The following is a 23,821-nucleotide window of genomic DNA, read 5'->3' on the forward strand; positions in this document are numbered from 1 at the left end:
ATATAGAACTATTCGAATTTCAACCCTATATTAGGTGAAAGAAGGTAGAAATTTCAATAAAGTCAGTAATTATGTCGTCTCGATGTTTTTATAGTATTGGCATGGAGTAGAGAACAAATGGAATGCTCATCTTTCAATCACTGGCATTGTGTAAAAAAATATAGCAATGTTTGTGAAAGTATTAGTATGGAAGAGCGCAAAAATATTGGCATTCCATTTGCTACATACTCTGTGTCTTGTAGTGTTGGGAAAAGCATGTTTCTGATATATCGAAGTTGTTTTCATGACATAAATTGAATACCTATAAAAATCAAGTAAATCTGCTATAAAACGTCCACTACTAAGGAATTGTCTCTCACTGCCGTACTCAGAGACATTTAATGGTTACTTAACCCAATACTTAGCAATTGTTTGCATGGAACAAAATTGTTACTAAGGAATAGTTTAAGTAATTAATAAAATATCTCTGAAGTTCGGCAGTCAGTCTAAAAACTAATAATAATATTTAAGTAGCAAGTCATTCAAACCACTTCGATATGTAGTTTTTTTAGTTGATTGTGTTTTTATAACATTTTATATTTTATATCGTTGAATGGCTAAATTATTATTTGTACATATGTAATACGTAAGATGCATGAATGTATTTATTTGTATAATAATGTGAATAACTTTAAATTTTATAAGTTTTCTACTAATCCTGTTTTTATACGATTTTACTAACAAATAAATTATTTTACTTTACTATCCTTTTTTATTTTCTATCCCTATCTGTACCCTTAGTACGAGTTTGCTTTACGTTGTACGAAAATGAAACGAGAGCGCGTTCGGCGCTCTGATTGGCCGGTGCGAATGAACTCTATTTTCGATCTCGTTAAAAGTAAAACAAACTCGTACTAAGCTCTCTTTTCTGTTTCCTTCTAAATATATTTCTTTTCTTAATATCGCTTATGCCTTGTTCACACTACGCTAGTCTTTTAGCCGAGTAGCGAGTATTTAATAGCTCTCTCTCGCTTCGATTTTAGGAGAGAAGCGTGAGAGACCTACTATGTATTTGCTACTGGACTAAAATACTAGCGTCGTGCGAACAAGGCATTAATTTGTGTTGTTTTAATCTTGTATGATGGATTAAAACAACATTTTTGGCTTGCTTTAAAGTACCTAAGTATACCTTGATGATAAATTCAAATCATATTTTCGTATCTACGGTGGGTATGTGATTAAAACTGCTTCTGAATTCTTCTTTCCTAACCTTTATATACTGTTTTCTTTAATACAATGTGCCTGTGCTAGTGTGGTTTAATAGTAGACATACTTTTAGAATAGCTTACCTTGCATTTTCTTTGATTATTTCTAACCAATGGATGAAAAAATATCAAGAAGATTGGTTGTATAGGTAAAGCGTAAAGCGATTCTCATTTATAATCTTAGTTGAGTATTCTTTTATTTTGTAAAATACACATATTATATCTGGGTATTATAATACATAAATATCAAACGAATCTGAACCTTATTCTTCAGGACGCAGAGGCTAAACTTGCTCAGAGCCAGCTGGAACTGGCACTGGCCGCGCAGGATGGACAACGACAGGTCATACAGGCACTCAATGACCAATTGGCGCGGCAACTTGATGAGCTGGTGAGTGTCATACAATAATACACTTTAAAGTTGTAGAGTTAAAGTTTATTTTGGATTGAAGTTTGTTAATTTGGAGTAGATCTATGAGACCTTTCATTTAGTTGTAGATTGAGTTTTAAGATTGCAAAGATAAAGCGAAATTCGATTGGGAAAAGTTATAGGCCAATAAAAATTTTCGCGTGGGTGGCGCTAGTGTAGAATAAGGCATGTTGGTCAACCCAGTAGGATGTTTGCTCGTCTTAAGTTACTTCAGAACTTTATTTGATCAACCAGTTTTTATTGAGCAAAGGAGATTTTTGTCTCCTTATTTCACCTGAGAATTATTTCTTTACTTTTGAAACCAATTTTAATGTCAGATGATGTAAGTGGACCACTCTTGAATCCAAAAGCTTGTTGTTTTTTGGGATATTTTTCAACTACTCCCTTTTCAATCGCAGAGCACAATCCACCGCGAGATAAACTCAGCGTTGCACACATGAGACGCGGCCGCGGCTGCGCTGGCCGCCCCCGCACCGCCGCAGTACGCCGTCCCGCACCGGGAGCCCCGCGACCCCCGCGACGCCCGCGACCCCCGGGACGCCCGTGACCCCAGAGACGCCCGCGACCCCCGCGACCCCCGCGAGCCCCGCGATCGTCGCCTGCCGCTACTGCTGCGTGCGCCGGAGCCAGCCTACGTGACGGTGAAGACCAAGAAATGAAGAGTGCTCTCGGTATTTCGCAAGGTGCACGAGTTTTTTTAAGTTTCCCCCCCCTTTTTTATATGTAGGGGAGAGTCGGTTGGTTTTTTAGTTGTTTCGGTGTCAATGTGGTGGTTCGAGTTGTAAATGTTTCTTTCGCGTTAATGCAATGAAGACTTTATACGTGGTTGAGTTTGGTGAACTCTAATAAGAGATGTGTAAAGTAACTCCCTATGATTGAATCCGAGTGTTTTGTATGGTGTAGAGGCCACACATTGATGCTATGTTATTATTATTTTATTTATTTGAAATCAGCTTCTTTGTTTGAGTTAATAACACTATGAAAATGTGAAATAGTCTCTCAATTTTCCTATTCCAGTTTTTCTTGTATAAATGATAAGAAATCTTTTCTTGAAAATGCAATATGATTGCGATCTATTTCGAATGGTGCGAACAACCGACGCTCCCTTCGTGGTTAGCTCATCGATAATTTTATTTAACGTTAGGGCACATCACTATTATTCGTTTCACCGGTACCAAGTGTTGTCATTGATCTTGTCATTTTCAAAACGGTGTCATTACGGTGTCATTTTTATTTTAGGATGTCATTAGAAAACTTGAGTTAATTATGGCTTACTCACGTAACTGTTTGACGAGGCTGTTCATGACTATGAGTCCCCAGTGTGAGTTGAAACTAGTCGAGTTACCTTGTCAAACAGTTATATGACTAAACTGTAAATTTGTTTTTATTTCTCACGAGAGTTATGTATGTTACAAAAATTGTTATAAGAGTTATGTATACTATGCCACAGTATAACAAATCAATTCCTCGGTTTAGAGGTGCGAATACGAACTCATTGCTGTAGTTGGCTGAGCTATAACTCATCATAAGATCCTAATTAGTAGTTGTCAATAGCATACTGAATAATTGCTTGACATTGTAAAATATTAAATCGGTCACCAAAAAAAAACAGTCTAAACTCTCATGGGAGATTTGTATATTGTAATCGCACCTCTGCCTACCCCTTAATGTGCTATACAGTATTATCAGATCTCATTACACTGTGGCATCAAACACAAATTCACGATTCGCGTCATTTTTCATTTACCTAATTAAAGTGACAATTTCTTCTCGATCTCATCGATATAAATCGATTACGAATGTAAGTTTAATCGATATGAATAGTGTCTTTTAAGTCTATTATATCGAAACGTTTACATCGATACTAGAGCTATGTTCGTATTATAATCCGAATTGAAGATCATTCATTCGTCACAGGATAATCAACCTTCTGTCATGTTAAAAAGTAATGGTAATAAAGATGATATTCGCTTAGCAAGAACTTGTTTGACAAAGTTTTGGGGCTGTGAATGGAAAATTGGTTTTCGTACGGCATTTTGTGGCGTGTAGGTAGCGATGTATGAAATTGTATGGAGGTTATGTACTCGTGAAATCTTTTTGAAGTCTTGATATGGTCGGGAGGCGACGCGTTGGAGTTTATTATGTGTAAGAGTTAAAGTCGCTTGGAAACAAGTACTCGACTTGTTTCTCAACTTCATGAAACTTTGTAATGTACCCACGTTCCAAATGGGATTATTAACGTGTATTTTAACTGTTGTTTTGATGAGAATGTCTATATTAAAGTCATGTCTAATTCAGAATTAAATTAATAATAGTTTTTGTTGAGCATCACTCGTTCTTTGTACACGGTTTTCTTTTATCTATATTTTTTTTCTTTTGTATAATACAGATTGGCAAAATAATTCCGTTGTAAAGACGTTTTAATAGTGACTCCGATTGTATAGCCAAATATGCCAATAGACACCAAATTGTTCGCCAAACATATTAGTATGAACTCGACAAGATTTGTACCGAACCGGTGCTTACAATACTGTTACAATATTATATACTTCAGTTTTCCCTTACTATAAAGTTGTGTAGAAATATGAAAGATGAATGAATAAATGGAGTGCTAACTAAGGACGCTCGTTGATATAAGCAAGTGTCAAAATGTTTGACAGCGTATTCCAGTCACTCCATTTGTTACGCAATCCGTGTTTTCCACCCCTTAGATTTAATATAACGACATTATCAAACCAAGTTTACGTCTCTTTAAATGATTATTGATAGTTTTTGAGTCAATTCGAGTCAGTGATGTCGACCCACCCCTATCTATATGTAAATACGTTCGATAATCGTGTGACAACACGGTTCAATGCCAAAAAATAACTAATTTAATGTATATTTTAAATGTAGATTTTTAATATTGTATTATTGTGTAAGAGAATTAAAAAACTGGTTGCCCGGTGAAATACCGAATTTAAAAATGAAATAAATGACTCTTGGTTTCGACAATCGCCTGATGTTGAAGTGACAGGCAGTGCCATGTCTTAATCTATGTGTGTATATTGAAATATTCCCTAATTAATGATAAAATATTAAATAATAAAACTGTCGGCTAATACAACGCCTCATCGGTCCCTTTGGACAGGGATTTAAAAAACAATATTAAATAAATGCTTCGATTAAAAAAATGTTTTTTGAAAGCGTTAAATTAATGAATATTACATAGTTATGTAAGTATGTATGTATTTTACCGCCGTATGTATGTATGTAAACAGTTTATGTTCCCGTTCGATCTGTGAGCCAATGAAGTTGGTGTACTGTGCATTTGTTTTGCCTCGAATACATTCTTCAATGTGTAACGTGTTAAGTAAGATACGATATTTTTTGTGGGTCTTGAGTGAAGGGAGCATGTAGTGTATTTACGAACGTAGCTATTGGCAAAAATGGCTGCTTGCAAGTTATGTTATGATTTTCAATGAATTTTTCAGATTGTATTATTTTATATTTAAATTAAGCAATTATTTTGGAAATAAATGTATTATGAATCTAGCTTATGTCAGTCCCTATGTCTGTTTGTTTTAGTAATTAAATGGATCTCGAATATCGATAATGTATTTTATCGATATCGATACGATATACCGTGCGCTCTTCACTCAAGACATAATTAAACATAAAAATATTCCTATCGTACATTAGACTTATAAACATTTCCGTTTAACTTTCCTACTGTGTAGGTGTATTCTATTAATAAATAAACTAATTATTAAATAATAATAATTAATAAATCGTAACGTAAAATTCCAATCTCGATGATTTTTTAATTAAAAAATATTAAATATATTCATCCCTAGAGTAAGGTGTTAGTGAGACGCGCAAAATTATTTTGTTACAATTTTTAATTTAACCGAAGTTTCATACAAATAAAATAAATGATAAATATAAAAATGCCAATCCTCATAGTTCCTTAGTCATTAATTTCATACGACATTCATTAATGAGATAATTTTGCGCTAAAGTAAACTTGTATGAAAAGGTACTAGATGAAAATCGACTCCGGTGTCCGTCTAAATCCCAAACGTTGACGTAGAATTTAATTTCAACTTTATTTCCTTTACATTTGGTTGATATTCGTTTGAAAACCCTGTAATACATAGATCCCTTAGCAAATTAGTGACACTTCGACGGGTAATGTCATCTGCGATGTTTAAAAAGTTATTTTAAAAAAGTATTTTTGTTACGACTGTTGTAGAATGTAATTTTATTTATTCGTCTGTGTTTGTGTTCAATATATTTCTTTTTTATTTAATATTTGTATTGAAAAAGTTGAGTTTTTGATATGTAGATGAGTATTACCCGTCGGGATCAATAAAAAAAAATTGGTAACAAAATGATATCATTATAAAAGGCTGAGGACACAATTTTTAAAATATACAATGTCTTCGAACAGGGTAACTTTGATTTACTGTTGTGTCGGAACTTTTTAAATAGTGGCAAACGTTGTTATTCGATTTTTATCGTCTACCACAACACTAGTTCTTTACAATCCGTTCTCAAACTGCGTCACGATTCCAAGGTGTGACGTCACGCCCTAACGAATAGACCGCGAACAATTATACTCTCTAACCTTTTCATTTATATAAAAAAAACGTCTTTTTTATATAAATAACTTTTATGTTTTACGTAGTTAAATAAATACATAGCTATAGTAGGTAATAATGTTTATAGACACGAGTATTTATTTGTACATGTAAAAAAATAAAAAAATCTGTTTATCAATAATATTATTACTATAGGTGAATTTAGTAGAACCGAATGATCTGTTGGACTATAAGAAAGTGTAATATAAAAAGAATTAGATAATGTTTAAGTGTTAATCCCGTTTTATTTGGAAACCGAAGATGTTAAGTGTGATCACATATATAATATAGATAGTTATATATGTACTATATCATAGTCGTTACAATAGATGAGATTTTAATTTAAAAGAAAAAAAAATGTATCTTGGCTGGGAGATGACATTAATTTAACCGACTTTGGATAAAAAAGGAGGTTTCGTTTAATTTGTGTTCCCGGTGGCCAATAATTTCGGCCCGATGTGTAACGCCCACCGAATACTACATGGTGTGCCAATATATTTGCCAGGACGTGTAAGTTTGTTGTTTTTTGAGAATAACGCCATCTGTTGGTGTGATGTGGAGAGTGTTGAAGTTTTGTCTCGAGCCGCAAGTATGGGCCACTCGATTGTTGTAATGTAATCGCATTATAGTTTTAATTGTAATTTATTCATTATATATTATATTTACTATGGTCTGCGTTGCATTTGATTACATGCGTTTTTGACGATGCATTTAGATTCCATAACACTATTTTTAATAAAGTAGATTAGTCCTTGGGTATCGCGAACTATTTTGGATTAAGTCTGTTGCTAGTTCTGATATATACTTGCCTCTATTGAATAACAGATGACTTACTTTGATTTAAAATCCTATGTCCCCTAGATGGGGCAGAGGGCGTCCACAGACGCCACGTCCTATGTGGATGCCCTCTGAGATGATGAGATATTAAAATGTATTTTTATTCTTAGCAGAATGATTTCAGTTCTGTGTATCGTAATGATTAATGACAAAAAAATCATTTTTTGAACTGTTCTGTCACTTTTTCGGTTGAAAAATTGTCCTTATAGGAACAACATTTAATTTCTTTACTTAGTGTTAAAAGTACGTCAAAACGTTGCATTCTCAGATGCATCGCAGACTGTGCAGTTACGTGTACTACGTTATATCTTCCATTAGAACCGTAGTCGCTGTGAGCTGAGTATGCATATTAAACAATAAATAAATACAATATGAATTTCAATTCCAAGAGTTTTATTTCTAGCACATTTTACCCCAATTTAGGAGATATAACATTTTTATTTTGCGTCATTTATAAGTGCTATATAAAATGGAACATGCTGTATATTTTAATAGTATGCGATGCTGGGATAATTTCTAGTGTGACACAATGGTTTTTGTAGATTTATAAAATAAAGTACCTAAGTTCTACTAGATTACTAGTAGAGTTCTACTAGAGTACTAGAGTTCTACTAGAGTACTAGTAGAGTTCTACTAGAGTACTAGTAGAGTTCTACTAGATTACTAGTAGAGTTCTACTAGAGTACTAGAGTTCTACTAAAGTATCTAAATATTCATTTAATTGTTTGTCCATGTTTTTACATAATATTTTTCAGTAAACAAGCAATTACAAAAAAAGCAAACCAAAAATAATTTTAAAATGAAAAAATAAAAATTGAGCTTAATTTGATGAAAACGGAGAAAATAAAAGAAACAAAATATTATACGAGTATCATGCTCGCAATCCAATTTAAAAATCTCATACAGAGTAAAAGCGCTCGCAGCAAAAGCATAAAAAGTCACATGAAAGTTTCAGCGGAGTGTGAACACTCCACCGCTGCGAACAGCCGGCTTGCATTTTTTATCTCGCTTTTATTCCATTTGGCTCGTCGAACAAATCCTAATCCCTTATGCAAACAACGACAACGTGACAAAAAATCGACAAAAAAGGGGGAAAACAGCTGAACATACGAAAAATTTGAAACGTAATGTGGGACCACAGATAACGCATGAAATTCGGCATCGATTTCCCAGGGCGCATGTCACGATTCCCGCCATTTCGCCAGTACCGCGCCAGGGTTCACGCGAGACGCACGCGGCCGCGACCGTGCCACTAAAAATAATAAAATGAATAAAAGCCAGTGAATGTAAGAGAATTTTGACAGTGGTTCCACTCGATTTGGCGTGTTGCATCGAAATCGGTTGTCCTCCGATGGTGTCCGGCTGAAACAGGATCGTTTCAACATTGTTTTCGGTGAGTTTTCCACTTATTACAAATCGATATATTCGGGAATATAAATTGTCTACAATGAACGTAATATTTTCCAGACTTTTAATATTTTGCCGAGTCTGATCTCATCACTAGTGGATCGGATAGGATTTTTATTAACGACATTTGTTTATTTTTTCGTTCCGTAAGTAATTTGTAAGACCAATTTGCTTTTTACAGGCAACGATTTACTTTAAAGAAAATTTTGATTTCTCCCCTACTTGATCCTAACTAAAAAAACATGCTCTATTTTTTTGTCATATCTTAGAAAGTCCTTAAAAAAATAGAAAAAATCTTCACTCGCTGACGACCGTCAATAGCGCTGTGCTCCGATCACAAACAAAAGATTTTCTTTTCCATATTCTTTCACGTAGTTTCTTTTCTCGAGACTTGCGACGGAGTTTCTTTATTTTCCCTCACATATTTGGGTCACAGAGGAAAAATTACGCGGACACGTTCATACATAATGTAAGGACTTAACGAGACGCTTACCAAATGTAATCCTTCGTACATTACGGGGAGAATTTTAAATGTCTGCATTTCGGTAAGGGACATTCTAGTGCTTAGGAACATTGGCAAATTTTGCCTGCAATTATACCAATGTCCTCAAATAAATCACATTGGAACAGCTCGCAAAATACTATCACCTTAAATGGTTTATTGATGACCGCGCCAAAATCGTACTCCGAGAGAGACTTGAATGCAAATGATGTCGTTTTCTACCGTACCTACGTCATTAGTTATGTTATTCAGCTCATCGTGTCAAATCAGGACTTGTTTATTTAAAAGAGGAAAATATCACAATTTTCCTCAACGAACGGAGAAAGGTATGTCATTCATGTTTTTGTGCTGCAGGCTGTGTTTTTTCGTCCATTTATTTTAAGTGGTCCAGAATTTTGCTTTCTTTGTTGAAATCGTTTTCTCAAAATGTACAGTTTTGTGGGCAAGAGTTTTCCGGGAAATAAAAAGTTGATTACATTCCTTATTCGTTATTTCGTAATTGGGTCGGCTTTACGAAACACTAGTGTGTTTTCTGTCGTTGTTTGTCTGGTATAAAACATATTTGAACACAATTACTTGAATTCTAATCCATGTTACACAGAATTCCATATTTACTTACATACTTAACCACACGCCTGTCTCCTATGGGGATAGGTAGAGACTATAGTATTGCGCCAATTGCTACGAATCTTACACACCTCTTTTGCTTCATCAACAGTCATCAGTCTTTCCATGCATGCTTGTCGGTTAAGGGTACTTTTAATTTATTTCTTTCATATATCGCCAATCTGGTCCAATTCCACATTTACAATCATTTAAATCCATGTTACTCAAAATTTCATAGGTTCAGATTGAATATGAAAAATCTATATGTAGGAATATAGATACACAAATATTAATAACTGTTTGATATAACTCTCTCGTCCATTAGTACCTTCCTACTTGTTATTGGTTTTCATCTTTAGATGCCTCTTCTATTGCTGATTCTATGCTTCTAAGCTAAGCTTCTTATCATCTCTATGTCTTACCTTCTCATAATCATAAATGGTAATCATAACTAGGTTCTACTCAGAAAATCCACCTAATCTATCTCTTCATTTTACCCTATCCTACCCATAAATCTACCACGCTCATTATTTGTGTCCTCTGATGTCATATCTCACTGAACATCTTCAAAGCTGACGTAAGGTACGGGCAGAATGTTTACAACGCGAATTAGTCAACGTTGCAATATCTCCGCCATGATGATAAACCCACACGGACGCTTACTTTATTGCGAACGTAAGATTTACTTGCAGACCACGCGCCAACGACGATTTATTTCCCCCTTACATTATTATAAGCCATAAAAATCTCAAATACGGCAGTTTTGTAGCATTTATTTTTTACTGGCGTTTTGGTGATTAATGGGGAGATGTTTGATTGCAGTACATATTCTTTAGTTCGATACCCGAATCAGACAAATTTTGTTTGTTCCGGGAATCGAACCCGCTACACGTTGCACGGCAGCCAGTTGCCCAGCCACCGCGCCAACCGTGCAGTCAAACAATACACGTAGTAGACATAGTATTCTTGGGATTATCCAATTTTGGAATTGCCTAATTAGACTTTACTTCTATAACACCGATAGATATCCCAAAAGCTAGTAAGGACTTTACCAAACAGACCACTACAAAGCTAGATTAATTGGAAGACCTTAATTATGATAAATCTGGGACCCAATTGACAAATCCTCTATTAAAATTGCTTTTCAAAGGTTTAGAGATTAATCCTCAAAACCTCACGAGACCTTGAGCTTGTGTGGGTTTAGTTTTGTCAATTCAAACATATAGTTTTACTAACTTTTATACGCGGCTTCTTATACATGTAGGTAAAGAATCTATTTTTCTAACTCTCTCAAGAGTTTCTAGCAGTTCTCACTCAGTGCTCCCTGACATTCCCCAAGCGCATGCATGTCTTGCAACTTCCACGACATTCTCGGCTTTGCGTTGTCTATCATTCACTTAAGTCAATATTGATTTTAGAAAGAGATTCTCTACTTTAGTTCTGCTAGTTTTTTCAAATAAGAAAATGGCACCGAATCTAAAGAACTTATGTTCAAATACTCAAACGCTACTCAATTTTAAGACGCTCTCAAGAATAGTTCTGTCACTAAAAAAATCTTTATTAAAAACAGAGATAGCACGATATTTAAGTATAACTTAAAATTGAGTGTCGTTTCAGTATTCGGGCGCTAGTTTCCTAATTGCCAACTAAACGGTGAACAGCAACCGGCTGAATCCCAAAGGGAAAAGAACAGAGGCTCTTATTAGGTCACAAGCCCTCAAACTCGAGCCAGTTCAATTTGAAGAGCTGTCTCATAAAATAAAAAGTTTGCTAAGTAATGAAGATTTAAGGGAAGTTCCGGAGAATGTACCCAGCCACTTCTATTAATTAGAATGTAGGTGGAGAGGAAAATAAACTTTTTGGAGCGTTTGCACGACAACTGTGACCGACGACTTAATGTAAGTAAGCGAGAGACGGCGAAGCGATGACTGGATTGTTTAAATTCAAAGAAGAAAATGGGTAGATCGGATTGGAGGGAAATGTGAGGCTTTAACTATGTCACTACTTGACAAAGGCCTCTTCTCACACGAAGAAGAAATGACCATTAATCACCACGCTGGCTTTAGGCTGATTGGCGATTTCAAACTTATAATTTGATATTAAAAGTCCAAATTTCTTCATGGCGTTTTCTTTCAGCAGATAAACAATTATTTTTAAAATAATATAATTGTATGGATTATCCTGTGATTTGTTTTGTAAAATATACTCAAGTAAATATGACTGCCTCGTTGGTCGAGTGGTCGCAAGTGCGACTGCTGAACAAAGCTGAGTCGGGCAAAGTATTACTGAGTTTTTTTCGGATCAATCCAAATTTTTTCAGTAGTAGCATGGAGTCTGGAATTGTGCCCAGTATATGGCAATAGGCTCACCCCTATTACATGGGACTTATAGGTACACAAATGGTGAAAAGTAGGTGTACATTGTATAGCGCTATTACGTGCCGTAATGTGCACCTCTGCCTACGTCTTCGGGATAAAAGGCGTGACGTTGACGTTGTAAATATGCAAAATCAGATCGCAAGCAATAAGGATCTATCCGATAATTTCCCAAGAGATCGCAAATGTCGTGCGCGTGCCAATCACTCTGCAAACGATATTTTAATCTGATGTAAGTTTCAACCAAATTCGTTATGAAGAATCTTTAGGGAATTCGATTTTTGACAACGTGGCTTTCAAGACAAGCCTACTGAAACCATGTAAACGTTTTTCAATGGATAATATTCTCTATTTTGATAGGAATAGAGATCATAATACACATTACACGGTTGGAAATAGTCCTTTCGCTGTTTCCAAACTATGCCTTAATCAAAATCAAATGTCAACGCGATTGGGCCAGCTGCTATGACATGAAAGGGATACGGTTACAGGAAAATGAATTTAATGTTATGTTTTTGAAATGAGCAATTACCATCGAAAATAAACATATTTTGATCTAATGAAAGCAATTTAAAGACGCTTTTAGAACTTGAAAGTGATAAAAGAATCATAATCTAAAAATATCAGTTGGTCTCCTAAGAAGTTTAAATGGGTGTACTTTAAAATAATGGGTGGTAATGCATTTCTAACATCAATAACAAGGATTACATGGTCGGCCTCATCTAGTTATTTCAAAAATTGTCTTGTAAAAGTTTAATCTTATAACCAACTTATCTTTATATATATAATTCTTCTGTACGTGTGTATGTCACTGAACTTCTCTTAAACGACTGGATCGATTTTGATGATTTTTTTTGTGTGTGTTCAAGGGGATCTGAGAATGGTTTACATTCACAATTTTGTCCGCTTGACAATGTTTTTTTAATTAAATTTTAATTTATTTGTAGTTGTTGATTTTGGAATGTTTTACATTGGATCCGACAGACGGCGCTACCATCGCAGTGTCAAATATTAATGACGTTAGATATTGTCATAACATTTGAATGACAATTTTCATCAAAAAGGTCCAGAATGTTTTAGCTTATTAAAAAAAGTTTAAAATTTTCAAATTAAAGACGTATAGACAGGACAACGTCTGTCGGGTCCGCTAGTAACAAAATAAATATCATTTATCATTTACAAAATCCAGAATCTGCAATAAAGATCTGTAATGCAGCAAGACTATTGTTTTTTTATCCAAAAACAGCTAAAACTCTACCTGTATTTACCAAAAATCTATTTAAAACACCACGCAACATGTCACTTAGTCCATATTTCCTTTTGCCATTACTTAAAACTTGTAACACTAATATTAATGACTTCCTATTCGGTTGGCATTGACCCTGGCTCAAGGAAATGGGTGTAAAATAAAATGCTAATGGCTGGCGATGGCAAATAGCCAACGATTGGGGAGACGTCATTACCATGCCATGAATCTTGGGGAATGAGAGTGGGCTGTAACGCTATGGATGTCTATATTGCCATGCATTTGTTAAGAGATTGATTGACTGAATTATCTGTAGCTATATTATATTATCAGCCTGTTTTTATCCACTGCTGAATTAAGGTCAGGGTCAAATTCAAAGCATAAATATACAAAGAAAAGAACGTTTTCCTTTTTTAACCCACTTCCCAAATAGAAGGAGGTTTTGAATTCGGCCGGTATATATTTTTTCTATGTATGTGCAGCGATTACTTCGAGGTTATATAAAAAGCCGCTTACGCGCCTATGTCTCCTTGGTGTTGCACCAATAGCTTACCATCAGGTGACTAGACAGCTCGTGGCCTCCTATTAAAAAAAAAAACAATTCAATCGCATAGTTAAGTATCTTCGGAAATTAGATGCTCGTTCTAAAATGTAGATGTATCTATGTAGAAGAGGCTTTTCTAATATCACGCCACTAATATCGCACCTTCAGTTCTTCGCATCTAACTACTGAAAATCACTTCGTAAATTGTACCAAAAGTTGAACATGTTTTGGTTCATCAATAATTACTAATAGTCTGTTTCAAAGACTTCACTAATTTTCAGAGTTTCATACCTCAAACGGTAACCCTCACAGGACTACTTCGTAGGCGGTCCATCTGTCTGTCAAGTTCAAATTAATATCAATTAGAAATCTCAGACCCTCTCGAGTTTTGTACGAAATTAAAATTCTTAGCAAATAGTATCCAACGGGTGGTTTATACAGTTCATAATTTTGCCAGAAGTTCTCAATACTAAAGTAATACTTCTTGTGGACTTACAATCACATGCAAACGAATAAATCACCATAGGTACTTCATATACAAGAAGGCAAGTAATTCCGGGGTCGAGCCAAACGCGCTAATGGCTTTTTGCAATAAAAAAACCCATTAGTGAGCTGAAATCTGGAGTTTCGATGGTATTTCACAATGCCGTGCTTCAGAAAACAAGGGGAGTAAATAATGTCTTAGTTCTGCATTTGATTTCTCTCCAATTGTGTGGTTGATGACCGTCCTATCGAATTATTAGGAGTGACAAAGCTTCAAACTAAGCGTACCTAGCGGGTTTACCGGGGCTCCGGCTCGAAAAGCAGGAGAAGGATCGGGGTGGTTTTTAGTCAGTAAGAGTCTGACACTCCCTCTCGCCTCGCCCAAGGCGGGAGAAGTCATTGGATTTTCCCCCGTCAAAAAAAAGGGATTATTATGAGTGACAAAACAAGAAAACAGTGCTTCAAACTTATGTGCATCGTATTTTAATGGCTGCGCCAATCTTGCGTTGTTTAGTTAGTTTTAAAACGGTAGTTACTCTCATTGTAATATTTGTATTTCTCCACATTAAAATAGTACTGTCAAATGCTTTGTATAAATCAGGAGGTCTACTCTAATTCAACGAAAAACGAAGTTTCGTCCGAAACTTCGCAGAATTCGTACTACAATTCCATTTATTGCGAACTTTCGTGAACAAAAATGAACGAATGAAATGAAGATAAATAAATAGGTTTTCACCAATGACTTCTCTGCTTCCAATGACTTCTCTAGCCTTGGGCGAGATGACCCCGTTCCTACCCCTGCTCGTAGAGCCGGAGCTCCGGTAAACCCGCTAGGTAGTCCGCAGCTCCGGAATTTTTAGCTCCTGTTGCTATAGATTGTCCGTTACAAAGCTCTACTTGGGTAAGTATCTACTACCTTAAAGTTATAAAGTTGTACCATATAGTTTAAATTGTAATATCATTGCAGTATTTTTTACAGAGATGTGCTCTATCAATGTCAAAACTTATAGCACTCTCATACAAACAGATCGGTTCAAAAGCTGGTAATATGCATCACTAGACAAATATCGCGCTCATCAATCTTCCTGGATTCATACGCTGTCGTTAACGTATGCCAGTCAATGTTATTATAGTATGTTATTGAATAATATAGATTATATGCTAGGCGTATTTAGGTATACTTGCATTAGTATTGCATAAGAGTAATATCAATATGATATGTTTTTTATACCTTTTTATTGGGGGCGTAATTCTAATGATTTCTCCCGCCCGGGGTGAAGCAAGAGGGAATGTCAGAGTCTTATTAACTAAAAACCACCTTGTTCCTCCTCTTGCTCTTCGAGCCCCGGTAACCCGCTAGGTATTTCGCAGCTCCAGGTCGGGTGCCAGCCTTACTGCCCCTACTGGGTACGCAACGCGCCGTACGCACGGGTCTGGTTCTGGTTGACAGACGAGCTACCCTTGCGTGCCGTTCGCAGTACGTCTTCATACCTACTGATTTATCATATTCTAGTTTTTCACAAGTGTAGCACTTTTCAACAATATGGTTCAGTTCAGTATACTAAGGGCCTCCTTGACATAGAAGGAGTTTTGCCACTATTTTCACGCTTGACAAGTAGGTAGCATTTTACTAGATTCAGTACTTTGTCAATATTTTTGGTGCAGTCTGCTTGAAATCTATTACCCTTTGTCGAGTTATTCTTCTTCCACCCTATATGAAATCAGATATCCATGTATTTTAGATACAGTGACAAAGCATTCTCAAACAGAATAGACTGAACGATTTCTTCAAAACAAAAATGTTTATTTATCTTAGTAAGACACTGAAGAGAAGTTCGTTTGTATATCATATCATCGACACATAATCAACATTCCTGCGTTGATCGATTGCAAAAAGTGATCTATATTGAGTGCTGCGGTCATTTGTTTGAGTTATGGACAAAAACAAGTGCACGGGTAATGATCTTTGTAATACCTACCTAAGTACTTTAATTTATTATGTAGGTATTTGCTCGCTACTTCATATAAATAAGCATACAATATATTGGTATTCCATATTGCGTGTACTGGCTGAAAATACTTTTTATGCGAGCTTAGAAATCTTTCTTTGACCTGAGTATACTCGTATATCAATACCTAATCGACTTAGAAACAACATTTCTTTACGTTTAAAAACCATATTTGAATATGCCACTATAGAAATGTGACTGAAAACCGACACAATGATTTGAAAGCCGCTTAGAAATTAACTGCCAAATACCTATAGCACCGAACAGAGGCATCCATAATTGGACGGCTGCACAATAACGCGATGATTCTAGAATTTGATTGGGGGAATACCATAGCAATGTGCGATTATTGGCTACTATATATTGTGCCATATCAGAGAGTCATGTTGCGGCAAAAACTGTTCGAAAATAATAATTTGCTGCCAACTGATTGATTGTATGACTAAGCATAGTCAGCATTCTCTTCCGAAGGCTATTTGCCTTTAGTATTTTCTATTTGTAAATTAAATTCCTTTGCGGAGGCGTTCTTTCATAGATAAATCGTGCTTGGCAATGTAAGTTGGCATGTTGAAGAATAGAGCGGCGAGCAATTTATTTTACAGCCAATAAGAGCGCGCCTGCAGCTTGGCTTGGGAATCGATTGCTTTGTAAGCTGTGTGGATCTGTGACCAGTCCTTACGTGTACTTTTTCTGTATTTCCATTTGTAAGTTGAAGGAGGTATTTTTGATGTAAGTTGTTAAGAGATTTTTCTGAACCTGAACTAGAAATATAGCTACCTACCTATCATTACATCATTTGGAAAACTAAATTCACTCGTAAATTCACGGTTTTTTAATTTAAGACAAAGGTTTTGGGGGAGTCTGATCACAAAACATGTTTAAATCTTGTTTGGATGTAACACAAAATAATACATTAGGTATGTATAACAATAATTTCGTTAATGGTCCATTAGTAATTATCTAGAACTATTTACAACAATAAGACGTAACGTTTTGCCAACAGTATTCACTACCCAGCCGCCCGAGAAAATAGCCATTTCTATTATCTACACTTTCGAAAAAAGATTTCGTTTGAAACAAAAATACGAGAAAGGGGACCCTTTTTCTCCAATTTGCTACTAATTTATTCAGTTTCAACTTTCTGTCCCCTGTGCCCTTTGAAAGAGGAGCGGACCCCTAATTAGGTGGTACCTATCGCCAGGGGTACAAAGTAATTGTCACTGCTCAGTTACACAATCCCTGAGGTCGGTGAAAGGGTACAAGTAATTTTAAATGAATGAATTTTAAATGATCTCTCGGTACAGGTAGGTTACATTATTGAGTTTATTTAGTTTGTTCTAGACATGTCTTTGTGTGCCATTAGACGTCACACATTATCATTCCCTAACTAAAGGATAGACAGAGGTGCTCCTGAATGTGACAATAATAATTATTCTATTTGCCAAACACCAGACACATTTCAGGCTATATTATAGACCTAATTGTGCTATTACTGAGAACATTTGGAGAGTCTTTGCCCGATCCGGAATTCAGATCCGAAGACCACTTGCTCAGCTGATGTACTAGTGACCACTTTGCTAACGAAACAGTCTCAGTTGCATATAATATTATGTCCTTTGCAAAATTGTACTAACCGTCGTCCTTGCCACGGTCTCACTTTACAATTAAGTACGCTAGAATTTAAGAATAGGGATGATGACGGGGTATGTAAACTAAAAATCTACTTAGTCCGACAGTTTGGTAATGAAAAAATATTAGACACGTATTTTTTTCGACATATAAGATAACAATACTTACATAAAACGAATCAAAGTTTAGGAGTGAGAGAAAATACGTCATTTCTACGTATAAAACGTACCTAGAGGTGACGTCACGTGATATTTCAAATCAATATATCATCGAAAGTATTTGTTTCCATAAGAAAACAAAAAATACATAGATGTCTAATATTTTAAAACAATATACAAGACAGACATTAAAATAAAAATTAGTCATCTACCCTATTCTCTTTTGGACCGCTCTGTGCTCCACAAAAAGGTTTTAACTACAGACGACTCTATATAATTCCCCACACGAAGGTTTTACTAAACAAAAGCCTGTAATATTTAACAGAGCCTTTGAGGTTCCCAGTAGTTACTGCGAATGTCTTTTGTTGGTATTATGGACCTTATGTCAAGGACGTAAAGGTCAGTACGTTTGTTAGTACCTAATTGTTAATTGTAATTGTGGTGTGCTGTGGAATATTAATTGGATATCTGTTACGATATTTATGTTTTGTTGATCTGGTCGAAACGTTGTGTGAAATGTTATGTATTTCGTATAAAATTACAGACTAACCCTTCCGGAGCTGCGGACTACCTAACGTGTTTATCGAGGCTCCGGCTCGAAAAGCAGGAGTAAGTACGGGGTGGTTTTTAGTCAGTACTTAAGAGTTTGATACTCCCTCTCGTCTCGCCCTGGCGAGAGAAGACATTGGATAATTTTCTCCCTTAAAAAGAAACCCTTTGGTGCATTGTTATTAACCCTGAAGTTGATGCAGAGACCACCATTAAGACACAGCAACCTCATAATTTTTTAAACATAAACATAAGCGACCTGTTTGTAGACCGTAGATGAGATGAAAAGACAAAATTGGAAGGAGGAGGCCTACACCAAATTGATTGAAAAAGGCTTAAAATGATGATGATGATGAGCCTCATCATAGACGTGTAATGTTAAAAGGCATATGCTTTAGTGCAAATTCAACAAACAGGTACTTACTGAATCTTCCGTGTTCGGTAAGCACCTGTGTCAGGCGGTAGACGAAGTCTCACAAGCCACTGAAAGAGGGAACTTACTGCTGCTATAAAAGCTAGCCCATGTTTGGGGCCCTAGGACCCCGTATAATTGATACGGCAGATACGGCGCTAGCTACGCCTCTGCCTCTGAGAGTAACTTAGCTTATGAATTTATTTATCAAATATCATTAAAAGAGGCTGTGAGACTACCAGAGCTGAACAATATACAATAAGTTGTCCATGTGCCGCCGTCCCGCGGGTGGTGCTACAACATTTATATGCAAATGGAAATACATTAAAATAATAACTTTCCACCCTTTGGGAGAGAAACTTTATTTCGTTAACGTTTTATCAAACAGATTATTTTTGTAGAAATACTAGCGACCCGCCCCAGCTTTGCATGGGTGCAATGGTGATATGTTATGCTTGTATTATACATATAAACCTTCCTCTTGAATCACTCTCTCTATTAAAATACATCTATTAAAAAAGCGCATCAAAATCCGTTGCGTATTTTTAAAGATTTAAGCATACAAATGGAAATAGGGACGGAGAAAGCGACTTTGATTTATACCATGTAGTGATATATAGCTTTGAATGAACGTCATGGGGTGGTCCGAAAGTTTAAGACATTTGCTTCTCATGTATGAGGGTGAGGGCTCGATACCTACCAACGACAAGTACCAATGTGACATTTTCCAAGTTACATGTTGATTTCCTAAGATTATTTAGACACCACTGACAAACGGTAAAGGAAAATACCGTGAGGAAACCTCGGCTTATAATTTCTAATTTAAAGTATAAGTATAAGTTTGAAATCACCATCCCGCATTGAGCAAGCGTGGTGATTAATGCTCAAACTTTCTCTGTGCGAGAAGAGGCCTTTGGTCAGCAGTGGCCTCTTATAGGCTGTTGGTGTGATGTGATAGCTTTGAATAGCTGCTTTCTTTTTGCATCAAACTAAAAGAGGGGTGTTATAATTTTAATCTGTTGTTCCGCTCCAAACTTACTGGAAACGATATTGAGAACTTTAAATCTCGGTTTACTCACGCACATTAATAAAGAAAAGCGACAGATGGACTCTTCATCATGAGAAGCGTACACAGATGCGGCGACGTCGCGCAGCGTACTCTAGAATAGGTGACTCGCAACTAGTAGAAAGAGCTTTTCTCCATTAATGTACGTGAGTAAACCATAGTTAATTTAGTATTTCTCACGATAGAAGTATTAGTATAAAAAAAAAATTAAACCAAAAATACTTCACGGTACTTTCCCCGACCTGGGAATTGAAACCGAAATCTCTTTGTATTGACAGTCGCACTTACCACTACTCGGGTAACTTCCAATACCGTATTAAATATTAACGTAAAACATTTTGTTTATTCATGATGACTGACGACCCTTTCTTTGGGATTTCAGTAAAAGCGTGAAGCATAAGTACTTCTTGAAAATCGCCAAACCCGACCTGTTCTCTACAGATTTCTTACCTAGTTTATATTTTTGGTATTACCTTTATAAGTTTCAAGTGTGGGAGAGCCATGCTTCGGCACGATTGGGCCGGCTCGACCGGAGTGATATCATGGCCTCACAGAAAACAACGTGAAACAACGCTTGCATTGTGTTTCGTTATGTGAGTGGCCGTTGTTTCGTACCGGAGGCCAATCCCCTATTTTCCAACAACTCTTAAATTCCTAAACCCCAAAAGTACAAAGCACTTGTAACGCCTTTGGTGTTTCAAGTGTCTATGGGCGGCGGCGATTACTTACCATCAGGTGATCTCACTCGTTTACCGGCTTACACCATAAAATAAATAAACAAATAATAATATGTTTCGTAAACTAACTATATATTATGTATGCTACACATGGTACCTGAAGACACTAATTCCAAACATAATCTTCCCTAATTACATGTGAGTGGCATCACCACAAACACGCCTGTACATTAGGTACCTGTCTATATATGTAGGTACAGCAATCAGCTAATCTAACAAGGCGTGTGGGATACATTACGTTACATAGTTATAGCATTGCTGAACATATATACAGGCATACATTATGAAGTAATTTAGTACATTTGTAATCATACCTATTCAGGTAAGAGCCAATTAAGTGACTGCACACTTAATACCGACCAGGCTGCAGCGCTCTCTGATAAATATAAACTTTGATTGCTGGGATCCTGATCCTCCCACCAAACACGTGTAGGCCAGTCCAGCAGTGGGACCGTCACAGCCGGCTATTGATTGTAATGTATGAGTACTTACTCCCTATGATATAGGTAAATTTTCTTTTTTAATTCCTATATTAGCTAAAAATATCACAGTTTACTCACGTAAATATATGGAGCGTCCTTCTGTGACTTGAAACTTGTAGAACTTTTCTCCATTTATTTACGTGAGGGAACTGTGTTTTTTTATTAGGTAAGTTATGTAATTTTTCGATTCTTATTCAGAGTTACAGACTAAATCGACCTACATGCTTTAAGCGATTGTAGTTTCCAATATTTCTGGCTGATTTATTAGGGAACCCCATACTTACTTAACCGTTTTCAAGTTATAGATTTTTGGTGGACTGGACTCCACTTTAACCCTCTATAGTTTGACCATTGTCACTAACCCAATTGACTTTTTTATTATTATTATAGCCGATTTTATATTAACAATGTTACATGACTTATACAAAATATTATACTTTACCTAATATTTATTAATTTAGACCCGATTTACTTGACTCTCTCCAAAAACCAAATAAAGTTACCCACTTCCTTACGTATAAAACATCAACCAGATCGGTCCGATCAAAATAACTCAATTTTCTCTCATGCAGCCGAACCAAAATCTAATATTAAGAAAAAAACTTCGCCGGCTGATCCGGAGTCCGCACCGCTATAAAAGTCGTCGAGAGGTCGTGGAGGGCTCGTCGAGTGTTCATCGGCCCATCGTCCGCTTGCGTTGGACTCCCTCCCTCACAGAGATGTAGACTAGGGATGTTCTGGATATGATATTTCGGATCTGGATATGCAAATGTTATTTTATTGTAACAACCCAAATATTGCAAATAAATTTTATTTGATCTTTATCTTTATAGTCGTAATTACAATAGGCGTTCTACTATTATTATTTATGCCTACCCCAATGAGAGATAAGCGTGGCAATAAGTCCATGTTTTGTGTAAATAAAATTATATCGATTTCGGATACGGTTACAGGACGGATGTTGTTCTAATCGTTTAATTTTGGATTCCACTTTTAACCAAAACTTGTGATGTCAAAGTCAAAGTAAAAATCGTTTATTCCAATTTGACCAGGAAAGCAATTTGGGAAGTCAAAAAGTGTCAGTGAATCGGATACGGTTACAGATATATTTTTATTTTGTAAATCCAATAGTTTCGATTACGGCTACGGAGCTCAGTAACATCCCTGGTATCGACTATCGACGCGAAACGTTACAACGAACTAACTCGATGGGAAAAGCGATTTGCGAAACTGAATTTTCTTTTGTGACATTTCCCCGATATTTGACGACGAAATCGGAAATCTCGTATTTTTGACGTTCGCTTTGTGTGGAGCTGAAGCGTATTGAGATTGAGGGTGCACTCTTTCTTTTTTGTGTAAGATTTTTTTTTAAACCTGTTGCAAGAATTTTATTGCATTTTATAACTGGAATTAGAAAAAAATGTTAGGAGACCCAAGTATTTGTGAAAACGTAAATTTTTTAACCCACAAGGTCATGAAAAATCAGATTGATCTGTCGTCAGGAAAGGGGAAAATATATGTGAGAATCCTGCAAATTCGTTTTGTAGTGGCCTTTTGAGGAAATAAGTTTGAGCGGACCCCTGATTAAGGTCGCAGGGAGCCGCTGGATGCAGGTCGCTCCCAACAGGCCTATCTGGAAGTCATTGGGGGAGGCCTATGTTCGGCAGTGGACGTCTTATGGCTGATTTGATGACGACGATATTTAATTTTATGCGTGTAGTTTTGTCTACAAGCTGATTTAATTGTATTGTAGTATAGTTAGAGACAAAATTCCTAGCAATAAACAAAGTAATCCTAATTACTCCCTCTACGTAAAACCCAATTAGTGTGAATAACGAGCTCTCTTCTAATTACTTCGAATGAAGTTATATACAGCGCCACAGGGTGCAATATCCAATCGATTCGACTAATTGAAATCGATTGTAATCTACACAATATATCGATTGCGTGTTGGTCTCTGTGTGTTTGTGGATGGAGATATTATTGCTGCTGTTGTCTTGTATGAAATGTTTGATAGGTATTGATACAGTTAAAAGTTCGTCGTCTATTTTAGTGTCTAGAGGCTTTATTCATAACTTTTCGCGTGATTTACCTAGTTTGATTGTTAATTTAATTGTAATTTTCGAGAAAAACGCCCGAATACTCAAACGCTGCTAAATTTCAAGTTGTACTTAAATATTATGCTATCTCTGTAATTTTATAAAGAATTGATAGTGACAGAAATATAATAAGAGAGCGTCTTAAAATTGGGTAGTGTTTGAGTATTCGGGCAATACTAAATTACCCTGATAACTGTTTGACGAGGAACTCCACCAGTTTCAAGCCTTGCTAGAGGCTCATTCATGAGCAGTGTTCCTCGACACACGACATGGCGATTGTCGCACTACTGCTCATGATTGTGAGCCTCTACCTAGCTTAGTGAGTCACTACACAGTTAGCTACATAATAATATACCAAACGACATTATGACAACAAAATTCACC

At 36.1% G+C, this 23,821-nt stretch overlaps 2 protein-coding genes across 4 annotated transcripts in view; both read left to right on the top strand.

Moving 5' to 3' along the window:
• The window catches only part of LOC118279157 (homer protein homolog 2), a 59,631-nt gene extending 52,116 nt beyond the window's left edge, over positions 1–7,515 (top strand). For all 3 annotated transcript variants that reach the window (XM_035598696.2, XM_035598695.2, XM_035598697.2), the window contains 2 exons: positions 1,519–1,635; positions 2,073–7,515. In XM_035598696.2, the coding sequence (XP_035454589.1) occupies positions 1,519–1,635; positions 2,073–2,114 (159 nt within the window). In that variant the 3' untranslated portion in view covers positions 2,115–7,515. The remainder of the gene's footprint in view (positions 1–1,518; positions 1,636–2,072) is intronic.
• An 810-nt stretch (positions 7,516–8,325) lies between these two features.
• LOC118279390 (uncharacterized) overlaps positions 8,326–23,821 on the top strand; it is a 201,908-nt gene continuing 186,412 nt past the window's right edge. The window contains exon 1 of the mRNA XM_050698322.1: positions 8,326–8,526. The gene's annotated coding sequence lies outside the window, so the exon portion shown is untranslated. The remainder of the gene's footprint in view (positions 8,527–23,821) is intronic.

This window comes from Spodoptera frugiperda, chromosome 14, assembly GCF_023101765.2.
Source record: "Spodoptera frugiperda isolate SF20-4 chromosome 14, AGI-APGP_CSIRO_Sfru_2.0, whole genome shotgun sequence".
Classification (NCBI taxonomy): domain Eukaryota; kingdom Metazoa; phylum Arthropoda; class Insecta; order Lepidoptera; family Noctuidae; genus Spodoptera; species Spodoptera frugiperda.